Genomic DNA, 22,621 nt, shown 5'->3' with positions numbered 1-22,621 from the left:
GAAAAGTTTTACCCTAGTGCATTCTGGGAAAGTACATTTCCAATGGTTTTTGAAAAAACTTAATACCTAATAACAAAACAGAGATATATGAAAACAGCATCAAGGACATTCTGACACTCACCTCACACTGACACATGAGTATTAATAGTCATGGTTATTAATAGTTCACCCAAACAAACAAACCGTACCTCCCTCACCCCAACACACAAACAAAACACACACGCATGCATGCACGCACATATACCTCCAAAGGTACTCACAAGCGTTTGAAATGTAAAACGCAGGGTCTCTGCACTTGGACAGCCAGAGCCTCCATCTTTATTTTGAATGCTAAAGGTGCACTGCGCGCCCTTGGACGGCTGCAGGAGTCACACTGATCCCACAGTACTGGGATCACGGCCAAAGGGGAGGCACTAGAGACGGTGGGCAGACGTACATCAACTCACATGGCTAAACCATCTCACACGCAGATAAAACTACTACAGCGATATATTGACATGATGTACTGTACACTAGAGGGCACGCTTCTCTGTTACTTTAATGTCTCACCTTCAAACAGAGAGGTCATTACAGGAACTTTCTCCAAATCTCTCTCTCACTATTGTGTTCAGTCTATGACAGAGCATGTATGATAGCTTTTACAGCTCGAAACTTGATGCCAACAGTGAATACTACACATTATTTAGTGTAAACAAATTATTTTTGATTTCTGTTTTATATTGACATTCATTTAGGTTTTTAGCAGTATGCAAAAATATCAATCAATATAAAACCTTACAATATTGCATGCTTGTGTCACCCAGTAACAGAAATCTTAATTCGTATTCCAAAACTGCAAACTTTGCATAGTACACATACCACAGTATACACTACAAAAACTACAAAACAGTAACTTGTTGTCATGTTTGTCAGTGCTCTCCTGCTGTATAATGGGACTCAACATTTTAACTTGTTTCTTCCTTTTTCCATAATTAAGTTTATTTTAAGCGCAAGCTTCTGAGGTCTGGACACAATCACACAAACTTGAGAAGTCACTGACTATAGTTAGAGCAGATGTTAATCTCTCATAACCTCATTTTCCTTTACAGTGTATACAGTCTACTCTGTCCTTACAGTGCCCCAAAGCCGATATCTAGAGATCATGGGGTCTGGTTAGGATGCTGGAAAACAACTTGAAGTCAACATGAAAGTCAGTCGGTCAATAAGACCACGTGGGTCTAGTGACATGAAAAAGCAGATCAGCTACCAATGTCAGTGAAAACTAGTGTTTTTACAATAACACTTTGCGATGCCTAGCCGGGACGATTCATGAACTGACTCTTTTGAACCGGTTAATTTAAATGAACAGTTGAACTCACAACACATCACTCACACAACTCAGGAATGAGAGTTTAAAAGTGTTTTGAGAGTGTTTAGAAAGATTTGCCCTATATAATAGTCTAAATAAAAAATGACTTTTACTATGTTAACTTTATGATGATTAAATCATTTATCAGGTCTACCAAGAAAGGATTTTATCCTACAAAGCAATGAAAGCAATGGTAATGATGACAGCAGAGGTTCAGGTAATATCTGTGTCTGAAAAAAAAAATGCATGGTGTGGAGAAGGTTGTAAAAACCATAATTTTTCTAAAATACTTTGGCTTTAATAGTGACATTTTAACATTTAAAATATCTGCTCATGATGAGGACATTTTTTTTATTATGTACAAACAGAGAATCGGCCAATCATATTGCCCAAGAAAATCGTCATCATATATGGGCTCTGATTTCTAAATAGAAAACAGCAATATATTAATCAACCTCTAGTGAAGATGAAGAAAGAGATGTTTAGGGGATCTGGTATTGTGAACAGGCATGAAGACTGCAGTCACATAGTTAGTACACCATAAACAAAACATTACTAAATGCATCTTCAAGAAAGTATTGTCAAATATTGTCAATTTTTATTTTATGTTGAGTGACTATAATAACAAATGAGACATTCACCAAAACCAAATAGAAATCAACCTGTATTAAACTTTGATTCGATTTTTCAGGTGTGCTTGATTAGGGTTGAAGCTAAACTCTGCAGCCCTGCGTTCCAGTCCGTTTTTTTATGACCTTCCCTCGCTAACTTCCCTCAGTCTCGTTCACTCGGATGTACGCATTGCTTACGCTGTACGAGTGCCCACCACTGCTGAAACACTTGGGGCTCTATCTTACACCCGGCGCAATGCAGCGCAATGCGCGACGCAAGTGTCTTTTGCTAGTTTCCACCCTGCACAATTATAATTTTCACGTTTAGCGCCGCGATGCGCCCATGGGCATTCTGATCTCTAAACGAGGTGTGTTCAGGCGCATTGTTGGCGCTTTGCTATTTTGAGGCAACTAAAATAGACTACACCATTGACCAACAAAAACCTGGTCTAAAGTCTAAAGTCAATGGAGGAATATGTTTTTTTGTTATTTAAGTTTTAATATTAGTAATATGCGCCTAAACAGGACGACAACGCGGGTTTGCTTAACACATACATGAATGCGCAGCAGCACAAAAACGCTTTTAAATATGAAAGATTAAAGGATTGAATGTAAAAGATTATTATTGAGTCTCTTGGACATAAATGAGGACTAATTATAAGACGTTAGAAGGCACAAAGAGCTGCTTCAAATGTAGTCTGGTAAGTAAATAAATGCTTTGCTTTAAACAAATGCATCTGTTTTTAAATATGTTTTTTTAAATGCTACCTCATGGATTTATTGTATATGATGACTGTGTACCTGTGGATATGGTGAGATGAGAAACATTTTTAAGTAATGCTTAAAAAAAACTAATGACGCTGTCCAAGTACTGAACCTTGCGGAGAGCCGTTTGTAAATTCTTTATCTCTGTTGGTAACAAAAAGTATTTTTAGAGTACAAACCTTTTCTTAATACTTGTAAATTATTTTTTGATGATATTGGATAGCCATACATTTAAAGCAACTATAAGCCTGCTTTTTTACTTCCATGACTAAAAGAAAACGGGTTTTAAAGGTTTTAATGAAAAAGAACACAATTATTTAACATTCATCTTAAACTGGGGATCTTCTTCCTCCGCTTAGTTTTTCAGTTTACAAAGTCCGTTATCTAAATAGGGATTAGACATAGCGCCAGCGCAACTGGCTTTTAAAGGGGATGAGAGCTGAGACTGTGATTGGTTTATTGCACGTTACGCCCAAAATACTCCCATTACTCATTAAAAAAACAGGACCAACCCTTTTCGATCATGCGCTTGGCCCACAAACCATTTTTCCCTCCATGTGCAAAGCGCAAGTTGCTGAAGTGACGTCACAATCGTGATGCATTGTGGGATATGAAGCTGCCTGAAGTGTACATAGCAGACTCACTCCCTCGGTCAAAATCGATTTGTCCATTCAAACTTCCCTCATCCACTTCACAAAGTGGAACGCACTTCAAAATGGCAACAGGGATTCCCACAAGTGGAAGTGTTTAGGGAAGTTCGCGAGTGTGTGTCTAAAACTGGAGTGGAACGCACCCCTTGACTGAGGCCCTCGACTGAGGCCCTCTAGAATTGCCCACCCCTGATTTAATCAGATCCAATTAATTTGTCTTTCTACAGCAAATCTTTTTGATACTTTAAAAGTAAACATATGTGATATGACTGATTTAACAGATGTGTAAAACACAGGTTTTGTTACAAACTAGTCTAAAGGTAAGAAACTCTCAGAAGAGTTAGGGTAACCCACCCTAACCAACACCATGTGATTAATGACACCAAGTATGGGTCATAAACAGCGGTGCACATAACTGGTTAGCAGGTGCGCATGCGCCATTATAATAAAAAATGCGCATCAGACACTGCTCTGAAAGGTGCTTTTGCGTACCAATATTGCTGGAATTATGTTACATAGTTACCTAATTTACTGCAACATAAGGGATTTCTCCATGCATCATTGGTAAGATAATTAATGCGTGTTGTTAGCAGCGATGAAACAGTCACTGGCCAGATTGCCCATTAAAATATTTAAGATATTACTACTGTACTCACACGTTGTTTGTAGTCAGGAGATTAGTGATGATGACAGCATGTGCCATGAACAAATGACTTAATAATAATAATGTGCTGAGCAGTGTTGGGCTAGTTACTCAAAAGATTTAATTTATTACTCATTACTAGTTACTCCTTTTAAAAAGTAGTATTATTACTTTACTTATTACTCCCAAACAACAGTAATTAGTTATGCTACAAGTTACATTACTTTTCCATTACACCCCAAAAATTGGTAATTGCATAAATTACAGATAAATTAATTAGTTACTAGGGAAAGTAATATTATTACAGTAATTAATTACTTCCCAACACTGGTGCCAAGACAATCTTTTAAGAGCCAGTAAGATGACAATTTTAAGCGTCCTATCACTATTTATAAGTCCCGGACAACAGGTTTAAATGCATGCAAGGTCAAAAAACACTGTAATTTTCTCAAAATATACATTTAAAATTACCCCATTTCTCAGAGATCCCCAAACGATTCGTGTGAAGCCGTTCAATGACTCAGTCTACCTAAACCCCACCTTTCAGTAGCCTACTTTGCTCTGATTGGTCAACTGACAAGAGTCTTCGCACAGAACACAGATCAGTGGTACAAACCAACAATACTGCAACATGTATTGACCAAGTGCTAACATGATTTACTGAGAAGATATTATCGACATCAATACATATCATTCATCATTAATCCAAGCAATAAAAACTATAATTTTACACTCATTTAAGCATAAATGTAAGCTAACCGGGTCGTAGCAAAACCGTAAGTGAGCATGCGTTAGTTGCGTGCTAACGTGACTCTCTGACAGTATATTAAGAGTTTAAACAACAACATCATTCATCATTAATCCAAGCAATAAAAAAAGACGATAGAAACTAACAATTTTACACTCATTTAAGCATTTATGTAAACTAACCGGGTCATAGCAAAACCGTAAGTGCAGCATAAGCCGCTTGCTATTGCGACTCTGACAATATATAGAGTTTAAACAACTATATCATTCATCATTAATCCAAGCAATAAAAACATTTTAAACTCATTTAAGCAAGTATGTAGCTATAATCATACTTACAGGTTGTGGTTAGGAGATGCATGTTTCTCCAAATAAAGCGGGTGCCAATGCACACCCCTCACAATTCAATTCAATTACGATTCACCAGGTAAGGATTCAATTCAATTCGATTCTACGATGCATTGCGATGCATCAGAATTCTACTGTAGACAACAAGGCAAATTTTTTATCAGTCAAGTAGTAAAGTCAAGTGCAACTATTCTCAACAAAAACCGAAGCTTAGCAGCTTTAAGACAATGACAATTATATACCTGAGATGAGAATTTTACACACAGCGTAAGTCTTGTCTAGTTTCCCATTGACTTCATAGAATCCGAAATGTGCCCATATGTCCACTTTCCATGGAAAAGTGTTTTTATTTACCCGTCTATCGCGGTCATCTCTCTCTGCCTTAGCCATCTTGATTGTTGTTGTTATGCCCTCGGAAGTAATTGAAACTTCACAACTTTATTGTCCACTCGACGCCAGAAAATAAACAGTGACATAATCGATTATGGCACTTTGCTGCATCGATGCTGAATTGTGCATGCATGCATTGCGATGCATTGCCGAATCGATTATTGTTGACACCCCTAGTACTGAACCATCTTTCATTGCCAAATGTCTAAATCCCTCCGTTAAAAATGAATTTTAACCACTGATTCTTAACCACTGAGCCAGACACGTTTAGTATATCCCTCCTTGAAAAAGTCTCCTTTGGTAGTGAAAACAACACAAACTGAAAACACAGCGTGAGCTGATGTTTACACACACTAGCTGTGGGCGGGTCATAGTTTTCGTTTCTCCCGCAGGGAAAGGCTGTAGGCGGAGATTAGTATCTCTTGTGACGTGGAAGTGTTTGTGTGACGTGGACAGAGTCAAGCAGGAGATCCAATCCATATAACGACTCGTTTCAGCGATTCAGAGTCGACTCCCTACTTAAGAAGCCAAACACTTTATTAATCGTGCACTTTTTGGTTTTGCACATTGTTTACATTGATGGACAGCTACATAACACTCTGCAATAAAGGTCAGTTTCGATTTTGGATCTGTGTGGCTCTTTAATCAAAACTGCTAATCTACTCCTCTCCTCGAAACGATCTCTCTTCACTTTGTGTCACAATGAATGGCGTACAGCAGGGCTATCGGAGACTGGGACCTGCCCTGAAAAAGATTCTGGCAATTAGCAGTTAGCAAAATGGCCCAACTTCCAACAATCCAATCAGTTCTCGATGGACGAAATCAAGTGCTGCCCTACAGTTTCTTCTCATTTCAGAAGCTGATTCACCCGTATATACAGTACATCATGTTATGGAAACGAAGACCATTACTACTTCCGTTTCATTGTGACTTTAAGCACCTTGGCACAACACACAAACAGTAAGATTACCATAAAATTAGTTTAAGCAGGGAAACAGGGATGATCTTTACTATGAAGCAAATGCACCTTTTTGATTTTTTAAGTCTTTGGCAAATGAAAAGATTAAACTCGTACCTTTTGACTGTAGATCTGTGTTCCAGTACTGACTGCTTCTCTTCACATTCAACACTGCGTTTATCCTTGCACTTGAATGATACCACCAATGAGTCAAACTCCTAACTTGTTTTCTTCAATTCTTTAACACTCAACTTTATTCAGCCCTGCTGGAAACACTGACGCACTCACACTTCACAGAATGAGGTGACAAGGAGGAAACATTTTAGGAGAGCAAACGAAACTGTGGGATTTCATTTAAAAACATTGTTCTCTACTGATTCACTGATTCATCACCTATTTCAGATTCCTGCTACTACTATAACCAATTAGGATTGTTTTTACCATTTAATTATCACTTATGTAAATAAACAAACCACTCAAATCAATAAATAAAATGATTTGCAGAACAAGTCTGTGCTATTGTTTCCTTGTCCCTTTTTAAACAAAGCTAAATAGCCCAAAAAAATGCTTTGGAGGCATGTTTTAAATAACAGTAGGTATACATTCACCTAAATTATCCTTATATGAAATATACAGCAAAAACAGGTTATTCCTTTTGATTTTAAAGACAACTGTAACATCGTCCGCTCAATTAATTATTAAATCACTTTCTGAACTAGTTTTTTTTTTGGATGTACTATAAATGCAGTTGAAATGCAATAATGTGATTTTGTCACAATCAAAAAACAACTAGTTACTGGAAAACCTAAATTATTTTTAAACAACCTGAGCCACTATCCCAGAACTGAGACATGTAGTAAGTTACTTCCTAACACTTCAGACATACATCAACTAAACTAAAGGATAATTAATTAATGTCAACATAAGATGACCTACAAACAAACAATATATGACAACAGCAATGATGTTAAAAGACAAACTGGCAGCAATTTTACTGTGTATGAAATACTTTTTGTTTACATCAGGCTAGATGTTTAAGTTTCCCATGCAGCACTGGTTGTTCTCCTCACATATCCTTGCACAGAAAATACAACACTATTGTGTTTCTGAAGAGCCCACGCTGCATCCCAGACAGAGTATGTGAGTGGAGTTCAGCGGCAAGAATTTCCGTTTCGCGTTCAAAGCCTTTCATAATCACTCCAGCTCCCGCTCCCTCCCTGCTCCCTCTTGACACCTTGCTCCGTGTTCGCTCCATGTAAAAATTTGCACCTAATGATTATAATATTACCAGGCCTTGACTCATTATGTTTAAAGTTCAGTTCAAATTAAAACTTGCAATGAATACATGGTTTTGAAGAATAATATTTCTTTTTCTTTGTGTACACATTTACACATATCCCAACAAATTTGTCTGTATTATCTTTGTCCCCCTCAAAACATGCTCTTGAGCTTTTTTATGTTTGTTCCCCCCAATTCATAGATGAGATTTAGGCCCATGGTTGCATGAGTTGTGCTCATGATGGAGTGCTAGTGAAGTGCCCTCAAAGTGAGACAAAACCACAACACTCCAACTTTCAAAAAATCCGCTTCTAGCTCCAGGTAAAGTGATGCCGCTCCACTCCACTCACATACTCCGATCCCAGCTCACTTTCTTTGAGCAGAAGATAACCTGTAGACTTTTACTGTCTTAGTTTCATGTATTTTATGAAATATCTACACACTTTGATCATCTCGGAAAAGACACAACTATTTTTATGCAGGTAACAGACATGCATGTATAGCTTCTATTTTTAATAGAAAAATTCACTATTAAGATAATACATTTAATAATACATTAAAAATCAGCACAATGTAATCCAAAAAAATCTAACAGCAATGGTATAAGCTTAACTTCATAGTCCTGCTAGTAACCAAGCCTTGTTTATCTAAGGTTTACATATTATAAATTCATATGAAATTGTTATCACTGTACTTAAGAAACTTCTTCACAAATAAAAACTGCACTTATTGTGAATGAATGTCTGAAAGTCACGCCTGAATCTAATTTTGGGAATTTGGGGAGGGGAAAAAACAGGAAGTCTTGAAATCTGACTCAGGAATTACACTGTCGACCACCTAAAAATACACTTCACTGTTCCAGTGTCTTGCGTCAAACATCCAACCGCAGTGGCCTTCAAATTGACAAAACGATGAAATATCAAACCTTACACAACCTTATGTGTTACCATATGGTGATTTAAGGCAAGATCATCAGTCTCCACCCTTATCTAGGAGCAGAACTAGAAACACCTTAACAACCTTAATGAAATATAAGACAGCTTCTAAATCACAACCCAGGTTTTAAGGAAATTAAATGAAATACAAAAAGTGTCTCAGACGGCGAACCGTTCCCGAGGACGTTTCACCTTGTTTGACCCCCAAAGTATTGTACCAGGGAGCAGTACACCTAAGCTAACCCTGGTATGCTTTGTGGAGGTGGTCTCTGGTACGGTTTGCTTTGACTTGGGAGCGGAGCAAGAGCAAATTAATTAAACATTTATTAAATCATCTTCAGTGTAGTCACCCTTTGTCTAGATTTAGCAGAAATTAAATTTTATCAAGAAGCTTTTTGAGGTTTTAAGCTGTGATGATTTTTAACGGTATTGAAGGAAGTCACATCTATTTTGAGCTCTTATTGGCTGCTTTTTCTTCATTATTAAGTCCAGCTTATCCATATCAATAAATAAATAAATGCTTTGTTTTGTAAAAAAAAACGACTATGTTGGCACATTGTGGGCCAGACTTACTAAATTAGCACGAAAGCGCAACTTCAAAAAAGCGCTGATTTAGGAGATTTACTGACCTAGGCGCATGTTAAAGAACACAGGAGCAAAAATCCGATGTCCATAATGACTAACGTCATCTACCAAGAGCAGTGCAAATAAGCGTAGCTAATGAAGCAAATACCAGTAAACTAACAAGTGCAAACCAATGACGTTGCATAATTCATTTAAATACGCTGTGCTCTATTAAATATGCTATGCGTCTGAAAGAGAAACTCCTACAAATGCATATGCAAAAAAATCAGTCACAAAAACAACTGCTTTCATGCCTTTACAGAGCTAACTCTTTCACTGTGTGTCTTTACTAAATCTTGACACTAGTTTGTGCAAAAAAAAGGAATTTGCACTGGTGAAAGCTGAGCATACTGTAAATATTTTTAAACATGTCGTCATACGCCTTCAGATTAAAAAGTTTTGAAAATCATGAAAAATATTTATATTTAAAAGTATTGCGGAGGATTTTCTTTTTCCGGGTGGATCATCAAGACTATTGGTCCTCCTAATTGTAAATCAGGAGTGTTGCACAATTGCATTTTTTTAAAAAGTGGAGAAGGCGGTTCTTTTCTAAAATTCGAGAAAATCCTTGCTATACCTTTAAGTGACTCTATTTTGAATAGTTGTGTGCATACTAAGCACTACATTTTGTATAACATGTTTAGATTACCAGATATCACTGAAATAGTTGTCCTGACATCTACACCAGATGCGGTCAATGTTAAATCACAATGCTTTATACAGTGTGAGCATCAAACCCACAATTAAAGTTTTTACAAATACGCAACATAAGCCACTGCAAACTTTACGTGTTTTATATGCCATATATTCTCATATATATATATTCTTTGTTAAAACATGGTGGCATAATGAAATAATGTGTTACCCATGTCAGATTTTCCGTGAAGAGGTCAATCTGTTATGTAATGGAAATGTAGAGGGTAAATCAGGAGAACATTTGCAAAATGGCAAGAGCAGCCTGCAGCACTATTAAAACTAAAACTACGAGCTTAACAACAGACAATGTTACTGAAGCAGGATTTGTGTTTGCAGGGCATCAAAAGATTAGTGATTACTTTTGGTTTGTTGGCATTCATTTCAGCTATTAAAGTAAGATGCAGATAAGACAGTGAAAACTGCAAAAATTGTTATAATGTGATCATAGTGGGTAAGATTTTGGAAACCAGGATTTTATATCAATTCAAGTTAATTTGAAATTTGTTTAAGATTATGGTAAAGATTGAAATAAAGATTGATTGATTAATAATGATACAGCATAAAATTGCAGTATAGACGGTTTCAGCAGTAACAACATAAACAAACAGCTTTCATGGAACAAACGTAACTTCCGGTGAACTACGCAAAGAATCAATAACAACAGAGTCCTTTTAGAGTAGTTTATTTCTAATAACAAGCTAAATAAACAACACGTACTGTAGATTACCTTAGTTCAAATCATAAATGTGTATTATATAATGTATACAATCTTAACTGGGTGATTCTCACGAAACCATTGAAACACCACGGCACTAATGATTTTAGCTTTAAAATGTGTAATATAGTAACATTAAAAAGCATCAGAATTAACACAATACTGTGTTCTACCTTGCACAATGTGTGATTTCAACATAAGAATTTATAATTGTAAATTTTATCTCATTTTCTGCTGAAATTCTCATTACCGCAATTTGTCCGGCTGTGTTTGAACATGCGTTATGTTGTAATTTAATCAAATTAACACAAAAATATTACAAAAAAAAATAAATGGATGTTTTTCTAGACTACTTTAGATGACAGAAAAAATATTTACTGAATATTCATGTATAATAATAATGAAGAAAAATTAGGAAAATGATGTGTCCATGCCTGATGTTCTCATCCTCCGCAACACTTTTTAAGAACAGTTTAAGCACACATACAGAATTTTAATAAAGTTTGATTTTGAGTGACCAAGCACATGGACCAGTTACTTCAAGATGGCTACCAGGTAAGATCATTTTTTTACAGTTAATTTGAAATATTGTCTTGTCAGAATGCTTACACGACATTTTGATTATCATTACCGCAACAGATGCTTATTAAATGTTAATTTAATTAATAGAAGCATAACACTTTGATTTTAAATGCATGTGCAGAATCTCCAAATTATGTTCTTTCAGGTTTGTCATGTCATTTTGAAAATATGTCAGTGTTGATGTTTTCTGACTGTTGTGGTAATGAGATTTTTTAGGACTAATTTTTTAAATTATGTTACAAAAAGTGTTAAATGATAAGTAAAAGTTTTTAAATTAATGTTCCCATTTACTCCAGACTTTGTTTTTCAATGTCTGGTGGGAAAAAAAGTAAATTTAAGCAATTTTTACATTTTCATGCCTGACATTTTTAAAACCAAGTTTTCGTGAGAATCACCCAACTACAGGTCGGCTGCCAAACCTCCCTTGAAACAGCGTTAATGCAAGATCTTCTCATCTTTAGGACACCAAAACATTTGTTATGTTCGACGAGGTATTTGTTCAAGAGTTTACTTTAGCAACTAGTCAGAGCATTAAACATCATAAAAATCATAAAAATACTAAATCAATTGTTAAAGGTCAAGTTTTTTCTTAAAGTTCACTGCCAGACGATTTATTTTCTTTAACAGAATTCGCCTTTCAAAGCACTCTAAAAATGTCTGGGTTATTTTTGACCCATAATGGGTAAATATTGGACAGAACACGTGCTGGGTTAAAATTGACCCCATGCTGGGTTAAAAATGACCCAATGTTGGGTTGTTGTTATGCAACCATGGGGTATAATAACCCAGCAGTTGGGTTAAAATAACCCAGCATGGGGTCAATTTTTAACCCAGCACGTGTTCTGTCCAATATTTACTAGGGTTGTGCTGATAGACGATAGTATTGTGTATCGACGATCGTCAGACATGTTGCTAATAGCGGGCTTTCATGATGATAGTTGCCGATAGTTATTATTATATTCATAGTTTCACATTAACATGCGCATTGCATGCTTTTCCTCACGTTTTTTAATTACTTTGGGCGAGAGAGCTTGTAATGCGCACGGATTTCTTCTCACATGCACATGGACTTAAAAAAGGACGCATCTTGGATTCTTCCTCGGACCTGAATGCGCTCGTCTTGGACTCTTCTTCGGACCTGAATGCGCGCGTCTTGGACTCTTCTTCGGACCTGAATGCGCGCGTCTTGGACTCTTGCTCGGACCTGAATGCGCGCGTCTTGGACTCTTGCTCGGACCTGAATGCGCGCGTCTTGGACTCTTGCTCGGACCTGAATGCGCGCGTCTTGGACTCTTGCTCGGACCTGAATGCGCGCGTCTTGGACTCTTGCTCGGACCTGAATGCGCGCGTCTTGGACTCTTGCTCGGACCTGAATGCGCGCGTCTTGGACTCTTGCTCGGACCTGAATGCGCGCGTCTTGGACTCTTGCTCGGACCTGAATGCGCGCGTCTTGGACTCTTGCTCGGACCTGAATGCGCGCGTCTTGGACTCTTGCTCGGACCCGAACGCGCGCCTCTTGGACTCTTGCTCTGACCCCAATGCGCGCGTCTTGGACTCTTGCTCGGACCCGAATGCGCGCGTCTTGGACTCTTGCTCGGACCCGAATGCGCGCGTCTTGGACTCTTGCTCGGACCCGAATGCGCGCGTCTTGGCCTCTTGCTCGGACCCAAATGCGCGCGGCTTGGACTCTTGCTCGGACCTGAATGCGCGCGTCTTGGACTCTTGCTCGGACCTGAATGCTCGTGCCTTGGACCCTTGCTCGGACCTGAATGTGCGCGCCTTGGACTCATTCTAGCACCTGAACTTGTAATATGCGCGGCTCTGACATTTCATGGCACTAGAGAGGTTGTTAGGCGCGCAGAGGGTTAAAACCAGCGCGTTTGTTGTTCCCACTCCCTGGCACGTAGGAAATTGCAGACTTAATGATGCAAATGGATTAATGGCAACCGTTTTAAGAAGGTTGCAATCATGACGGTGTTGCCCTCGCTTCTTTTTTGTCCACCATTAAAGTGACTTGTCATAAGTAAAGTAGTGGGGCAGTAGTTTAATAAATGAGTAAACTACTCCCCTGCCCCCCCCTGATACTATCGTGTATCGCTGATCTCACAGGCTGGCGATAGGACAATCTCAAAATGGGGCTTATCACCCAACACTAATATTTACCCACTATGGGTCAAAAATAACCCAGATATTTTTTAAAGTGAGCCTACAGTGAATGACCCGTTTGGACTACAGCCCTCTACTTCCTGCTTTAATGACATCACTAGAACAGTTTTTTGAGTAAACTCCGCCCACAAGAATACGTCAGTCACCAGCTAAGCTAACGGCAAGCTAAGCTGCTGTCGAATCACAACACACTAAACAAACTACACAATCAGAACTCGATACGTATTTCTGAAGGAGGGACTTCATGGAACAAGGAATACATCAGCCCGTTTTTAGGACAGTGAAAACAGAGCTTTACAGATAAGTAAATTATGTGAAAAATACAGCATTTTTTAACACGTGAAACATGAACACAATGTTATATTGGGCACTGTAAACACAATCAAAGCTTCAAAAACACAGAAAGAACGGGAGCTTTAAACTTCAACACAAAAGCTTAAACTTTTAAAGTAACTTTATTTTGCATCCTACCTGACACTTTAATTGAATTACACTCATTTTTAACAGCAACCTTAAACAGCTCCCAAAATAAGCCCACAGCATCAGAGGTATAAGACTGCCTGCGTCTAAATTTATGTTGTTAATTTTCACCTCATGGCGGCCAGAGCTGTCTGTCTCATCTAAATTAAGATCTCTCCATCTGCCAATGCTGAACTAACATTTATTTAGTGCTGATAAAACATTGAATTGATATCATTTAAACATTTTAGGTGAAATTCACTTTGCACGTGTGATTGTGTATTAAACTGTACTTTCAATAAGCATTCAATGCATCCAGATATTAAAGTTATTTATAAAGTTATAGCATTTACTAAACCTTATAAAACGGGCAGTTCTGGTTCTTCATTCTGATTGGTTGAAACGCGTTCTAAGCCGTGATAAAATACACCGGTAACCTCACGGTTCAGACCACATTACATAAGTATCACTGCGCCACTGTTGTTGCGTACTGATTTATGAGAATAAACACAACAGTCTTTAATCATATTTTTAATTTGTCTACAATTGCACAATTAATGGCGATATCCAAATAAATGTCAATAAATACTGTTGAGTCATCTCGTCAATAAAGAGAAAACGTTGTCTGAGGAGTTTATAACTGAAGTTCATACGCCCGCTATTATCCACTGGGTGGCGATCTTTCCCAACTTAAACACTGACGCATTCACTGAAAACACCGTGTAGTACTGTTCATGTCTGAATTCTTACTAAAGTTCTTCACAAAAATGGAATTATCTCCGCTTTTAGCTGAAAATTTGAGAGGTGATAACTGATAAGAGAACAAATTAAGGTAGGATGAAACTTTTTGTTGTTGTTGTTGTTTGAAAGCGGATGGTCTGTTCTTTCATTTTATATTTATGTTTATTTAAAGAAGATAATTTTTCTGTAAGGCATTAAACTAAAACCGGGTGGCAACTTAAAAAAAACACTGACGGGGAAAGAGTTCAGCATGCTTACAAGCATATTTGATCATCACTTCAGCAGCACAATATAAATGTTAATGTATAAATTAGATGAATGGTGATTTATAAAATAAACACCACCGTCTTTAATCATATTTTCATTGTGTCTTTGCTGCGTCTGTGTTGGTTGTGAACTACGCTCTGTTTCAGTCACACTTGATTCTGAGGAACTACTTTGTTTGGCGGAAGAGTAATATTTATACTAATATAATTACAACTTATTTGTGTTTTATTTGATAAAATCCCGCTAACTTTATGCATATGAAGTAACCGTTTTATAAACGCAATAAACCCCTCGAAGCGTTGGGTTACCAGTGCATTTTATAACAGCTAACAACGCCCCTTAGCTGTTATAAAATGCACTGGTAACCCACTGCTTCTTGGGGTTTATTGCTTTATTATAACCCACCAGTACAGTATCTAAGCTGAAAAATATCCTGTCAACATACAATAATAATGACAATAATTTTCTTTGGCCACTCATGTAATACAACACCCTAAAGATTCAGATGTCATTTCTGCTTTGTTTACACATTTGACTTTATAAGGTGCAAAGCCATTGTTAAAACTTTTATCTATGTCTCTTTTACAATCATTTACTCAATTTTAGATTTTGTTTATAACATGACCACAGTTTTCTCATATACACCTGTCTTATAAGAGCTAAAATATGTTATCTGGTCCATCACATATACTATGTTATTTTCATTAAGATGAACAAGTTATTTTGCATGCCTTCAGGATATTTAAGACATACAGTCATATTCTGCTGGGCTATTGAAGTGTCTGAGTGCTTTAATTATTAGATATCTGGATGCATTGAGCTTATAGAGCATAGGTTTATTTATACACAAATTCACTTCAAATGTTTAAATTATATCTGATATAACGTTTATTGTTTATATTATAAAGATAATGACTCTGCAGGTAATACTTTGACAATTTTTTTTAAATAACATAATAATAAATGATTACATACCACAACAGCTTTAGTATAAATGACCTTTGTTAGAATTAAATTAACTATTTAATATACATAAACTTCTGATCTTTTCAGCTTTATATAACGTTAAATATTCATGACAATTATATCCGTTCATCAAACTTCTTATACAGTAAAGTGAGTTTAGTCGTTATTATATATAACGTTATGTGTGTAAATGTTTGAGGATGATGCTGTATCTTAAGGCGTTGTCTAACTAGTCTGTGAGCGACTACTGCGCGCTCTTCACCAATGTAATAAATCAACAACGCGCGCGACGCTGCCATCGGCCGCTACGCGTTCATGACTACAGCGTTCGTTCGTGAAAGACAAAACTGGTAATAACTAATAAAAAACTCAAACATGAGGCAGACACAGTTTTTAAGCTTATGCCCTGGCAATACTTTACTTTAAAACGCGTGTGACATGGGAAAGGCAGTGCGCGTCGCAGCTGTCAAACGCTCCGCTACATTCACTGACCTGTTTTTCAGCGGTTGACTCTTCAGCTCGTAATAGATTTTAGGCTCGTCATGAAACTCCTCGCCGACTTCAAAGTCGGCCACGATTCCCGATTCTGGCTGCATTCTCAAAGTTGTCAACTTTCGTCAGCTCCCAGGTGATAAAGATAACACGTCAGTTAAAGCAGTACTTTCAGTCGCATGAAGTGCCAGCCACCGTGATGTCAAGAGTTGTGTTTGACTTTATACGGCTATGTGTCAAAATTGCGTGTGATATCAGAGTATCGCGAGAGTGACTTAAAGGCAGTAGTATATGAACAAGGAGCTATGTTCTCGCGATACTATGATGTCATAAGAATTGTTCTGATCAGCGTCTAATGAAGTCGAACACACCTCTTCATAGGCTTGTTTGAGATGCAGCTTGCCTTGCCTGAAATTCAGACGAGAGCAGACGGCTGCAGTAAGGGGAGGAGTGAAAAAAGAGCTTTTAAGTCAGACACTTCACCAATCTCGCAGTCCAGTTGACCACAAACGTCAGCATAGGCAGAGATCACGTTCGCGTATTTTATCGCGGATTAAATAGATGCAACTTAAATACCAATAAATTCATTTACATAAAGATGTTTATAAGGAGAATCAACGAAGGTGAACTGTTCGTTACTGGAAAAGGTTACTTTGTAAATGTTGGGATGAATAAATCTAGTGGTAATACAAATTCGTTTCTGTTGTGTGAAATATAAACAGCTCACAGTACAAATAAATCAACACCAATACAGAAGTTTACAGGAATTCATAAAAAATATAAATGTCATAGTAAAGAACAATTGAATTAATATAAAAAATACTACAGGAATTAGAGTTTTTAAAATTAACAAGTCATCAGCTGACATAACCTGGCCAATGAGCATTAAGCTGTGTCGTCAGCAAGTCTTTTCCCATCGTGCTTTTCTTCAATGCAGTCGGTGGAGAGCAACTGCGCTCGGCTGTAGAATCCGACGAGCCCGCCTCTCCATCGCGAGAGTTATTTTGCACACGTCAGCGTGACATCAGAGCAAGTCGGACGTAAGTCGGACACTTTTCTAACCGACATGCATCTTGCGCGGATCACCGGTGATCGATTCTGCGCAGAATTTGCTCATCTCAAACAAGCCTCATTTCTCCGTGCGCTACAGCAGCCCGCTACTTTTGTTTTGTAGTCCGTTTAGAGGAATTGTTCATTGTAGCGAATTGAGCCAAATGACGCTTAAAACTACAAACCCCAGAAATCACGACAGAGTGTGACAGTCGTGCGTCAGCACCTTTTTATGGGCTGTCACCGAAAATGGGCGGTACCCATCGCAAACTTAATACGTTGTTATGCTTTACATGTGTATCATTTTACAAATTGGCTTTATTTAATCCAAATAAACATTGGATTGTTTATAGTTACACTGGCGACCTTCTAATCATTTACATAAACACATTTGGTAGACCAAAGCTACTGGGGCGTGCAAACAACAGCCGCACGATGGCAGTATAATCAATAAAATCACATCAACCCGACTGCAACGGCTGATGTCAAGTATTTAACATTTGGCATTAAAGTGTGCCTGTGCTGCTTTTGCAACTATTATGTAGTTTGTGCAGCAGAACTGGTCATATTTACAAGTATCTTAATTACTCCTGTAAAAATGTAAACTAAATGTTGACAAGGGAGTTTTGCAAAATGATGTACTGTAAAATTCAATTCTGTTTAATCTGAAAACGTTGATGTTTGTGTTCTCAGCTGTTTATGCATTTTCTGAAAGCTGCTGTACAATAAGAGTGGGGGAAAAGAAAATGTTTGCACACTTATACTATATCGCATGTTTTTTAACTCATCAGATTGTTCTGCCTTTTGTTATTGTGTTTTATTTCTTAAACAAGAAAATATTTTTTTGAATACAAATCATGCATACATGCGTATATCATATATGTATGTGGGTGTGTGTGTGTGTGTGTGTGTGTGTGTGTGCGTGTGTGCGTGTGTGCGCGTGTGCGTGTGCGTAGCATTGCGTTTGCAACGCAAAATGTATATCTTGTAATGCACTGTAAATCGTTTTGGATTAAAGCCTCTGCCAAATGCATATAGTAATGTCACTCAGTCAACACGTACTTTAAAACACCAAATGTATAACCAAAACTATAGCTATATTTAAAATAATATAATTTAAAAGCTGTTGACTTCATTATGGGGAACACTATAATAAATACTTAACAAGCAAATATAGTATTTTATTAATTTATGCCCGAGTTCATTTCCACCGTGGTGTTATACCGCTGCAACGAATCCAAAGGACGCAAAGACGCTGTGCGTGATTTTAACCCAAATTTGGAGCAGCTGCAAACAATTAAACTTGAAAAGCTAATTTAGTTCGCGTAAGGTTTGATGAATTTTTATGTTTGTTGTAAACGTTTTGTTAATATGGCTCAACGAAACTCTACGGAAGGTGAAGACGCCCAGACTAAAGAGCTTAACTCAGGTTAACAATCACAGATATATTAAATTCATCATTCGAGTGTTTTAGTAAGCTTTGTAGCAGTTTGAATGATGGCGAAATTCATTTAAAGGTTTATAAGTTTAAGTACCTCATTTATCAGAATTATAACTGTTTGTATATTAAATTTACCGTGTTCTTTTCTCGGATAGTTTCTCTATAATGTTTTTTTAGCCGTAAGTATTTATGAAACTCGCGTGATTGTATCGCGTGGAGCTTTCATCATAGAAACGACTCCAGCAAGAGGAGCTACTGCTGCGCGTGCTTTGCTGTTTTAGGCCAGCCCTACTGAAAAATCATAAGCATACGCTGGTGAGCTGGTTTTCCCTGCTGAAAAAAACAGCATGGGAATTATGCTGGTCTATGCTGGTTTAGCTGGTGGTCACCAGCATACCAGCACCAAAACACAACATATGCTGATATGACCAGCATGGGATGCTGGTGCTAATGCTGGTTTAGCTGGTGTTAATGTTGGTTTGGTGCTGGTTTAGCTGGTGCTAATGCTGGTTTGATGCTGGTTTAGCTGGTGTTCACTAGCAAACCAGCACCAAAACACAACATATGCTGGTCTTGCTGGTATGCTGTTTTTTAGCAGGGTTAGCTGGTCTCCCAGCTTGGTTTTAGCTGGTTTGCTGGTGTGCCAAGCTGGTCTAGCTGTGTTTTTGTCACTTTTTAAGCTGGTGTAGCTGGACTTAGCTGGTCATGCTGGAAGACCAGTTGACCCACCAGCTTGACCAGCTTTGCCAGGCTGGGAGGACCAGCTACTGCCACCTTAAACCAGCTAAAACCAGCTTGTGTTGGTATTTGCTGGATTTTTCAGTAGGGAGGGTTGTTAATATCGTGGGGTTTTCTATACTAAAATATATATACATATAAACTTGCATTGGCCACAAAAATTAACACCTTGACAAGTGAGTGTTTTAAGACATTGTCACTAAAAATTAAATTATTTTGTGTTTCATGTAAATCTGTTAATGTTTTTATAATATGCTATAATAACATTTCTGGTAATTGGAGTGTTTTTAAATCATACTATAGAAAATGAAAGGCTTCAGCATTTACAACAGTGGTACAAGTTTACAATAAGGTTGTATTTGCTAAGATTAACTAGATGCATTAGCTAACATGAACTAACAATAGCTTTTTACAATTGGCAAATGTTAACATTAGTTAATGCACCATGAGCTAACATAAATAACTGCCTTCGCATTAACAAGGATTAATAATTCCTGAAAAACTGTATTGTTTGTTGTAAGTTCATGTTAGGTAATGCACTTACTACAACCTATATTGTAAATTGTTACCACTACAGTTAATAATGCACTGTATAGTTAATACTACAGTTTACAAAGCACAATAAAAAACTAGTAAAGTCTTCATCATGTGGGTTATGGCACATGCATTGGAAAACCATTTGACAGTTGTGTATATTGACATATGCCTTGTGTGACCAAACATATGCAGTTTTTATATTAAAATAACCAATAAGACTTTACTGTTACTAAATCTAAAGCGTGAAGTGTTTGTTTAATTTAACATTACAACTTGATTTTCAGATCAGCAAGCCACCTTAAAAACTAAAAGTGCATTTAGACGCAGAGCGCCACTTGCCATTTCACCTAAACGACAAGATGCTGTAGCGGTCGTCTGCCCAATGCAACAAGATGACCGCAGTGAACCTGGTAAGGGCACAAAATTCTTGTCCAGCCTATGTAATGTGGTGTTTTATCCTTTATTTCCCTATGCCACTTTAATATGCAATGAATTCTACAAGCCATTTAATGCAAAATGTCCCACACAGAAATTAAATCCTACATTTCAAAAAGTATAGCAATAAGGTATAGCAAACTGCATGCAACATTGTCCACCTGCAGTGCAAAGTAATTGACTTTTAAAGATAACTTCATGCCACTTGCATGCAAAATTGATGTTTTGTATACAAAAGGGCACACAAGTTTGTTTAATTTACATACTGCTTACACAATTCCTTTGTGCATCTGTACCACTACTTTTAGATGTTTCATCACCAGAAACATTTTCGCCTGCTCATTCTAGTAGCAGATTGCAGGAAGCCTTCACTGAAATCCAGAGGAGGTACAGAGAGAGAAGACGTGAGAGTGTAAGGTGGAACGGTTTAACCCGATTAAAGCCCTTCTCATTTGATGCACGTGATGCTGCACAGAGAGTTAAGCGTGAAAGGAGACTGCAAGAGATTCGTCAGAAGCAACATCAGTTGCTGAAAAGGGTAACTCCTTTTACACACTATTTTACCTTTTTTTTTGGAAGACACAGATTATGGCCACAATGACGATCATTTTTTTTTTCTCCCAGCGTGCCATATTTAAAGCTCATCCCATGAGAAGATTCAAACCTATACAGCCTCCCACACAATCAAAGGGTGCTATGGACAACTAAAATTAAAAAAAATAATTTTCAATATCTGAATAATTAAAAGTTTTCAGTGTCGTTTTGTCATTTTTAAGTGTAAAAATAAAGTATTGTACTGTCACTAAAACTGTGTTTTGCAATTGGTATCCAACCACTGAATGGATTGAATCTGATAAAATACTGCGGTGAATCATTTAGTCTTTATTGTCACTGTCTAATACGAGATCTGAGATGCAATGTGAAAGCAAGCTCTCAGCTTGGACATTGGTCATTCATACTGTACCAGTGCTTCTGTACCAAACAGTGCACTTTCATGCCTACGTTAATCTTTAGCAAATATTACCTGCACAATTTTGAATAGTTTTCCCTTTTCCAAAATGAAAGTGTCTATAAAGTATTTATTATGTCAGAAAGGTACTTATTAGATAATTTGTTTAGCCATGTCTTTTCACTTTACTAGTTGTGTGCAGTGCCTCTTGTGCGACAAACCCAGTCCAGCTCTTAACTGAGATCTAAGTTATGACGGTTTTGTAGGAAGCTGCCTTAACATCAAGTATTGACAATGTATTTTTTTTAATTCTTAGTTTTTTTGTAGGTGGTTGGTTTTGACCCATAATGTTGCCTTGTCTTCAATAAAAGTGCTTTATTTTATCTAATTACAGTAAGTGTTATTTGGATGCATATTTATTGAAAAATTTATTTGTGGTATTAATATTAAAGCATCTTTGGTTAAAAGTGCATGTTTCTGAAGGTTTGGTATAGCCTTTTAAAGAAATATTAGTAGGTTTGTTTAAATGACAGAGAAATGAAAAATTTGTAATTTGCTCACCCTCAAGTGGTTTCAAACATGTATACATTTCTTTGTTTGCTGAACACAAATATTTGTAATTAAGCAGGAAACTGGAGCATCTTTGACTTCCATAATATGAAAAAATACTAATGGTGCCCCAAAACTGTTTAGTTATAAATACTGCTTAAAATATTTAAATACTTGCAGTTACTGTATTGAAAGCCTATGTTTGGTCAAAATACCATGACCTTTCTGTGAAAAACAAAGTGAGAAATTTATAGTTTACTTTTTCTTTGTGTGTGTGTGTGTGTGTGTGTGTGTGTGTGTGTGTGCCTGCGTGCTACTGTACTGCCCTCTTGTGTTTTACTACACAATACCTTGTGTGTAGATTTATTATATCAGGGGGGTTTCAAACTGTTGGTCACACAGTGAGAGATCAGATGGGTCTTGCAAAGTCACTTGTTTGTAATGAAAGTTTTGTCCTGTTAATGATAATTAAAGGGATAGATAGTTCACCTAAAATGAAAATTCTGTCATTTATTCACCTTTGTTTAAAACTGCGTGATTA

The 22,621-nt window shown here is 37.2% G+C and overlaps 1 protein-coding gene across 5 annotated transcripts in view; it reads right to left on the bottom strand.

Moving 5' to 3' along the window:
* Nucleotides 1-16,617, bottom strand: part of mitfb (melanocyte inducing transcription factor b) — a 72,417-nt gene extending 55,800 nt beyond the window's left edge. Inside the window, exon 1 of one of the 5 annotated variants that reach the window (XM_073874868.1) lies at nucleotides 16,382-16,617. In XM_073874868.1, coding sequence (XP_073730969.1) covers nucleotides 16,382-16,485 — 104 coding nt within the window. In that variant the 5' untranslated portion in view covers nucleotides 16,486-16,617. Of the gene's footprint in view, nucleotides 1-260; nucleotides 415-6,577; nucleotides 6,716-16,381 lie in introns of those variants that run through there. The other 4 variants (XM_055189397.2, XM_055189396.2, XM_055189398.2 and 1 more) reach the window with 4 other exon arrangements.
* Between the last annotated feature and the right edge of the window lie 6,004 nt (nucleotides 16,618-22,621).

Source organism: Misgurnus anguillicaudatus, chromosome 13 (genome assembly GCF_027580225.2).
Source record: "Misgurnus anguillicaudatus chromosome 13, ASM2758022v2, whole genome shotgun sequence".
NCBI lineage: Eukaryota > Metazoa > Chordata > Actinopteri > Cypriniformes > Cobitidae > Misgurnus > Misgurnus anguillicaudatus.
Note: the sequence above shows the minus strand (reverse complement) of the source record. Positions and strands in the feature narration are given on the sequence as shown.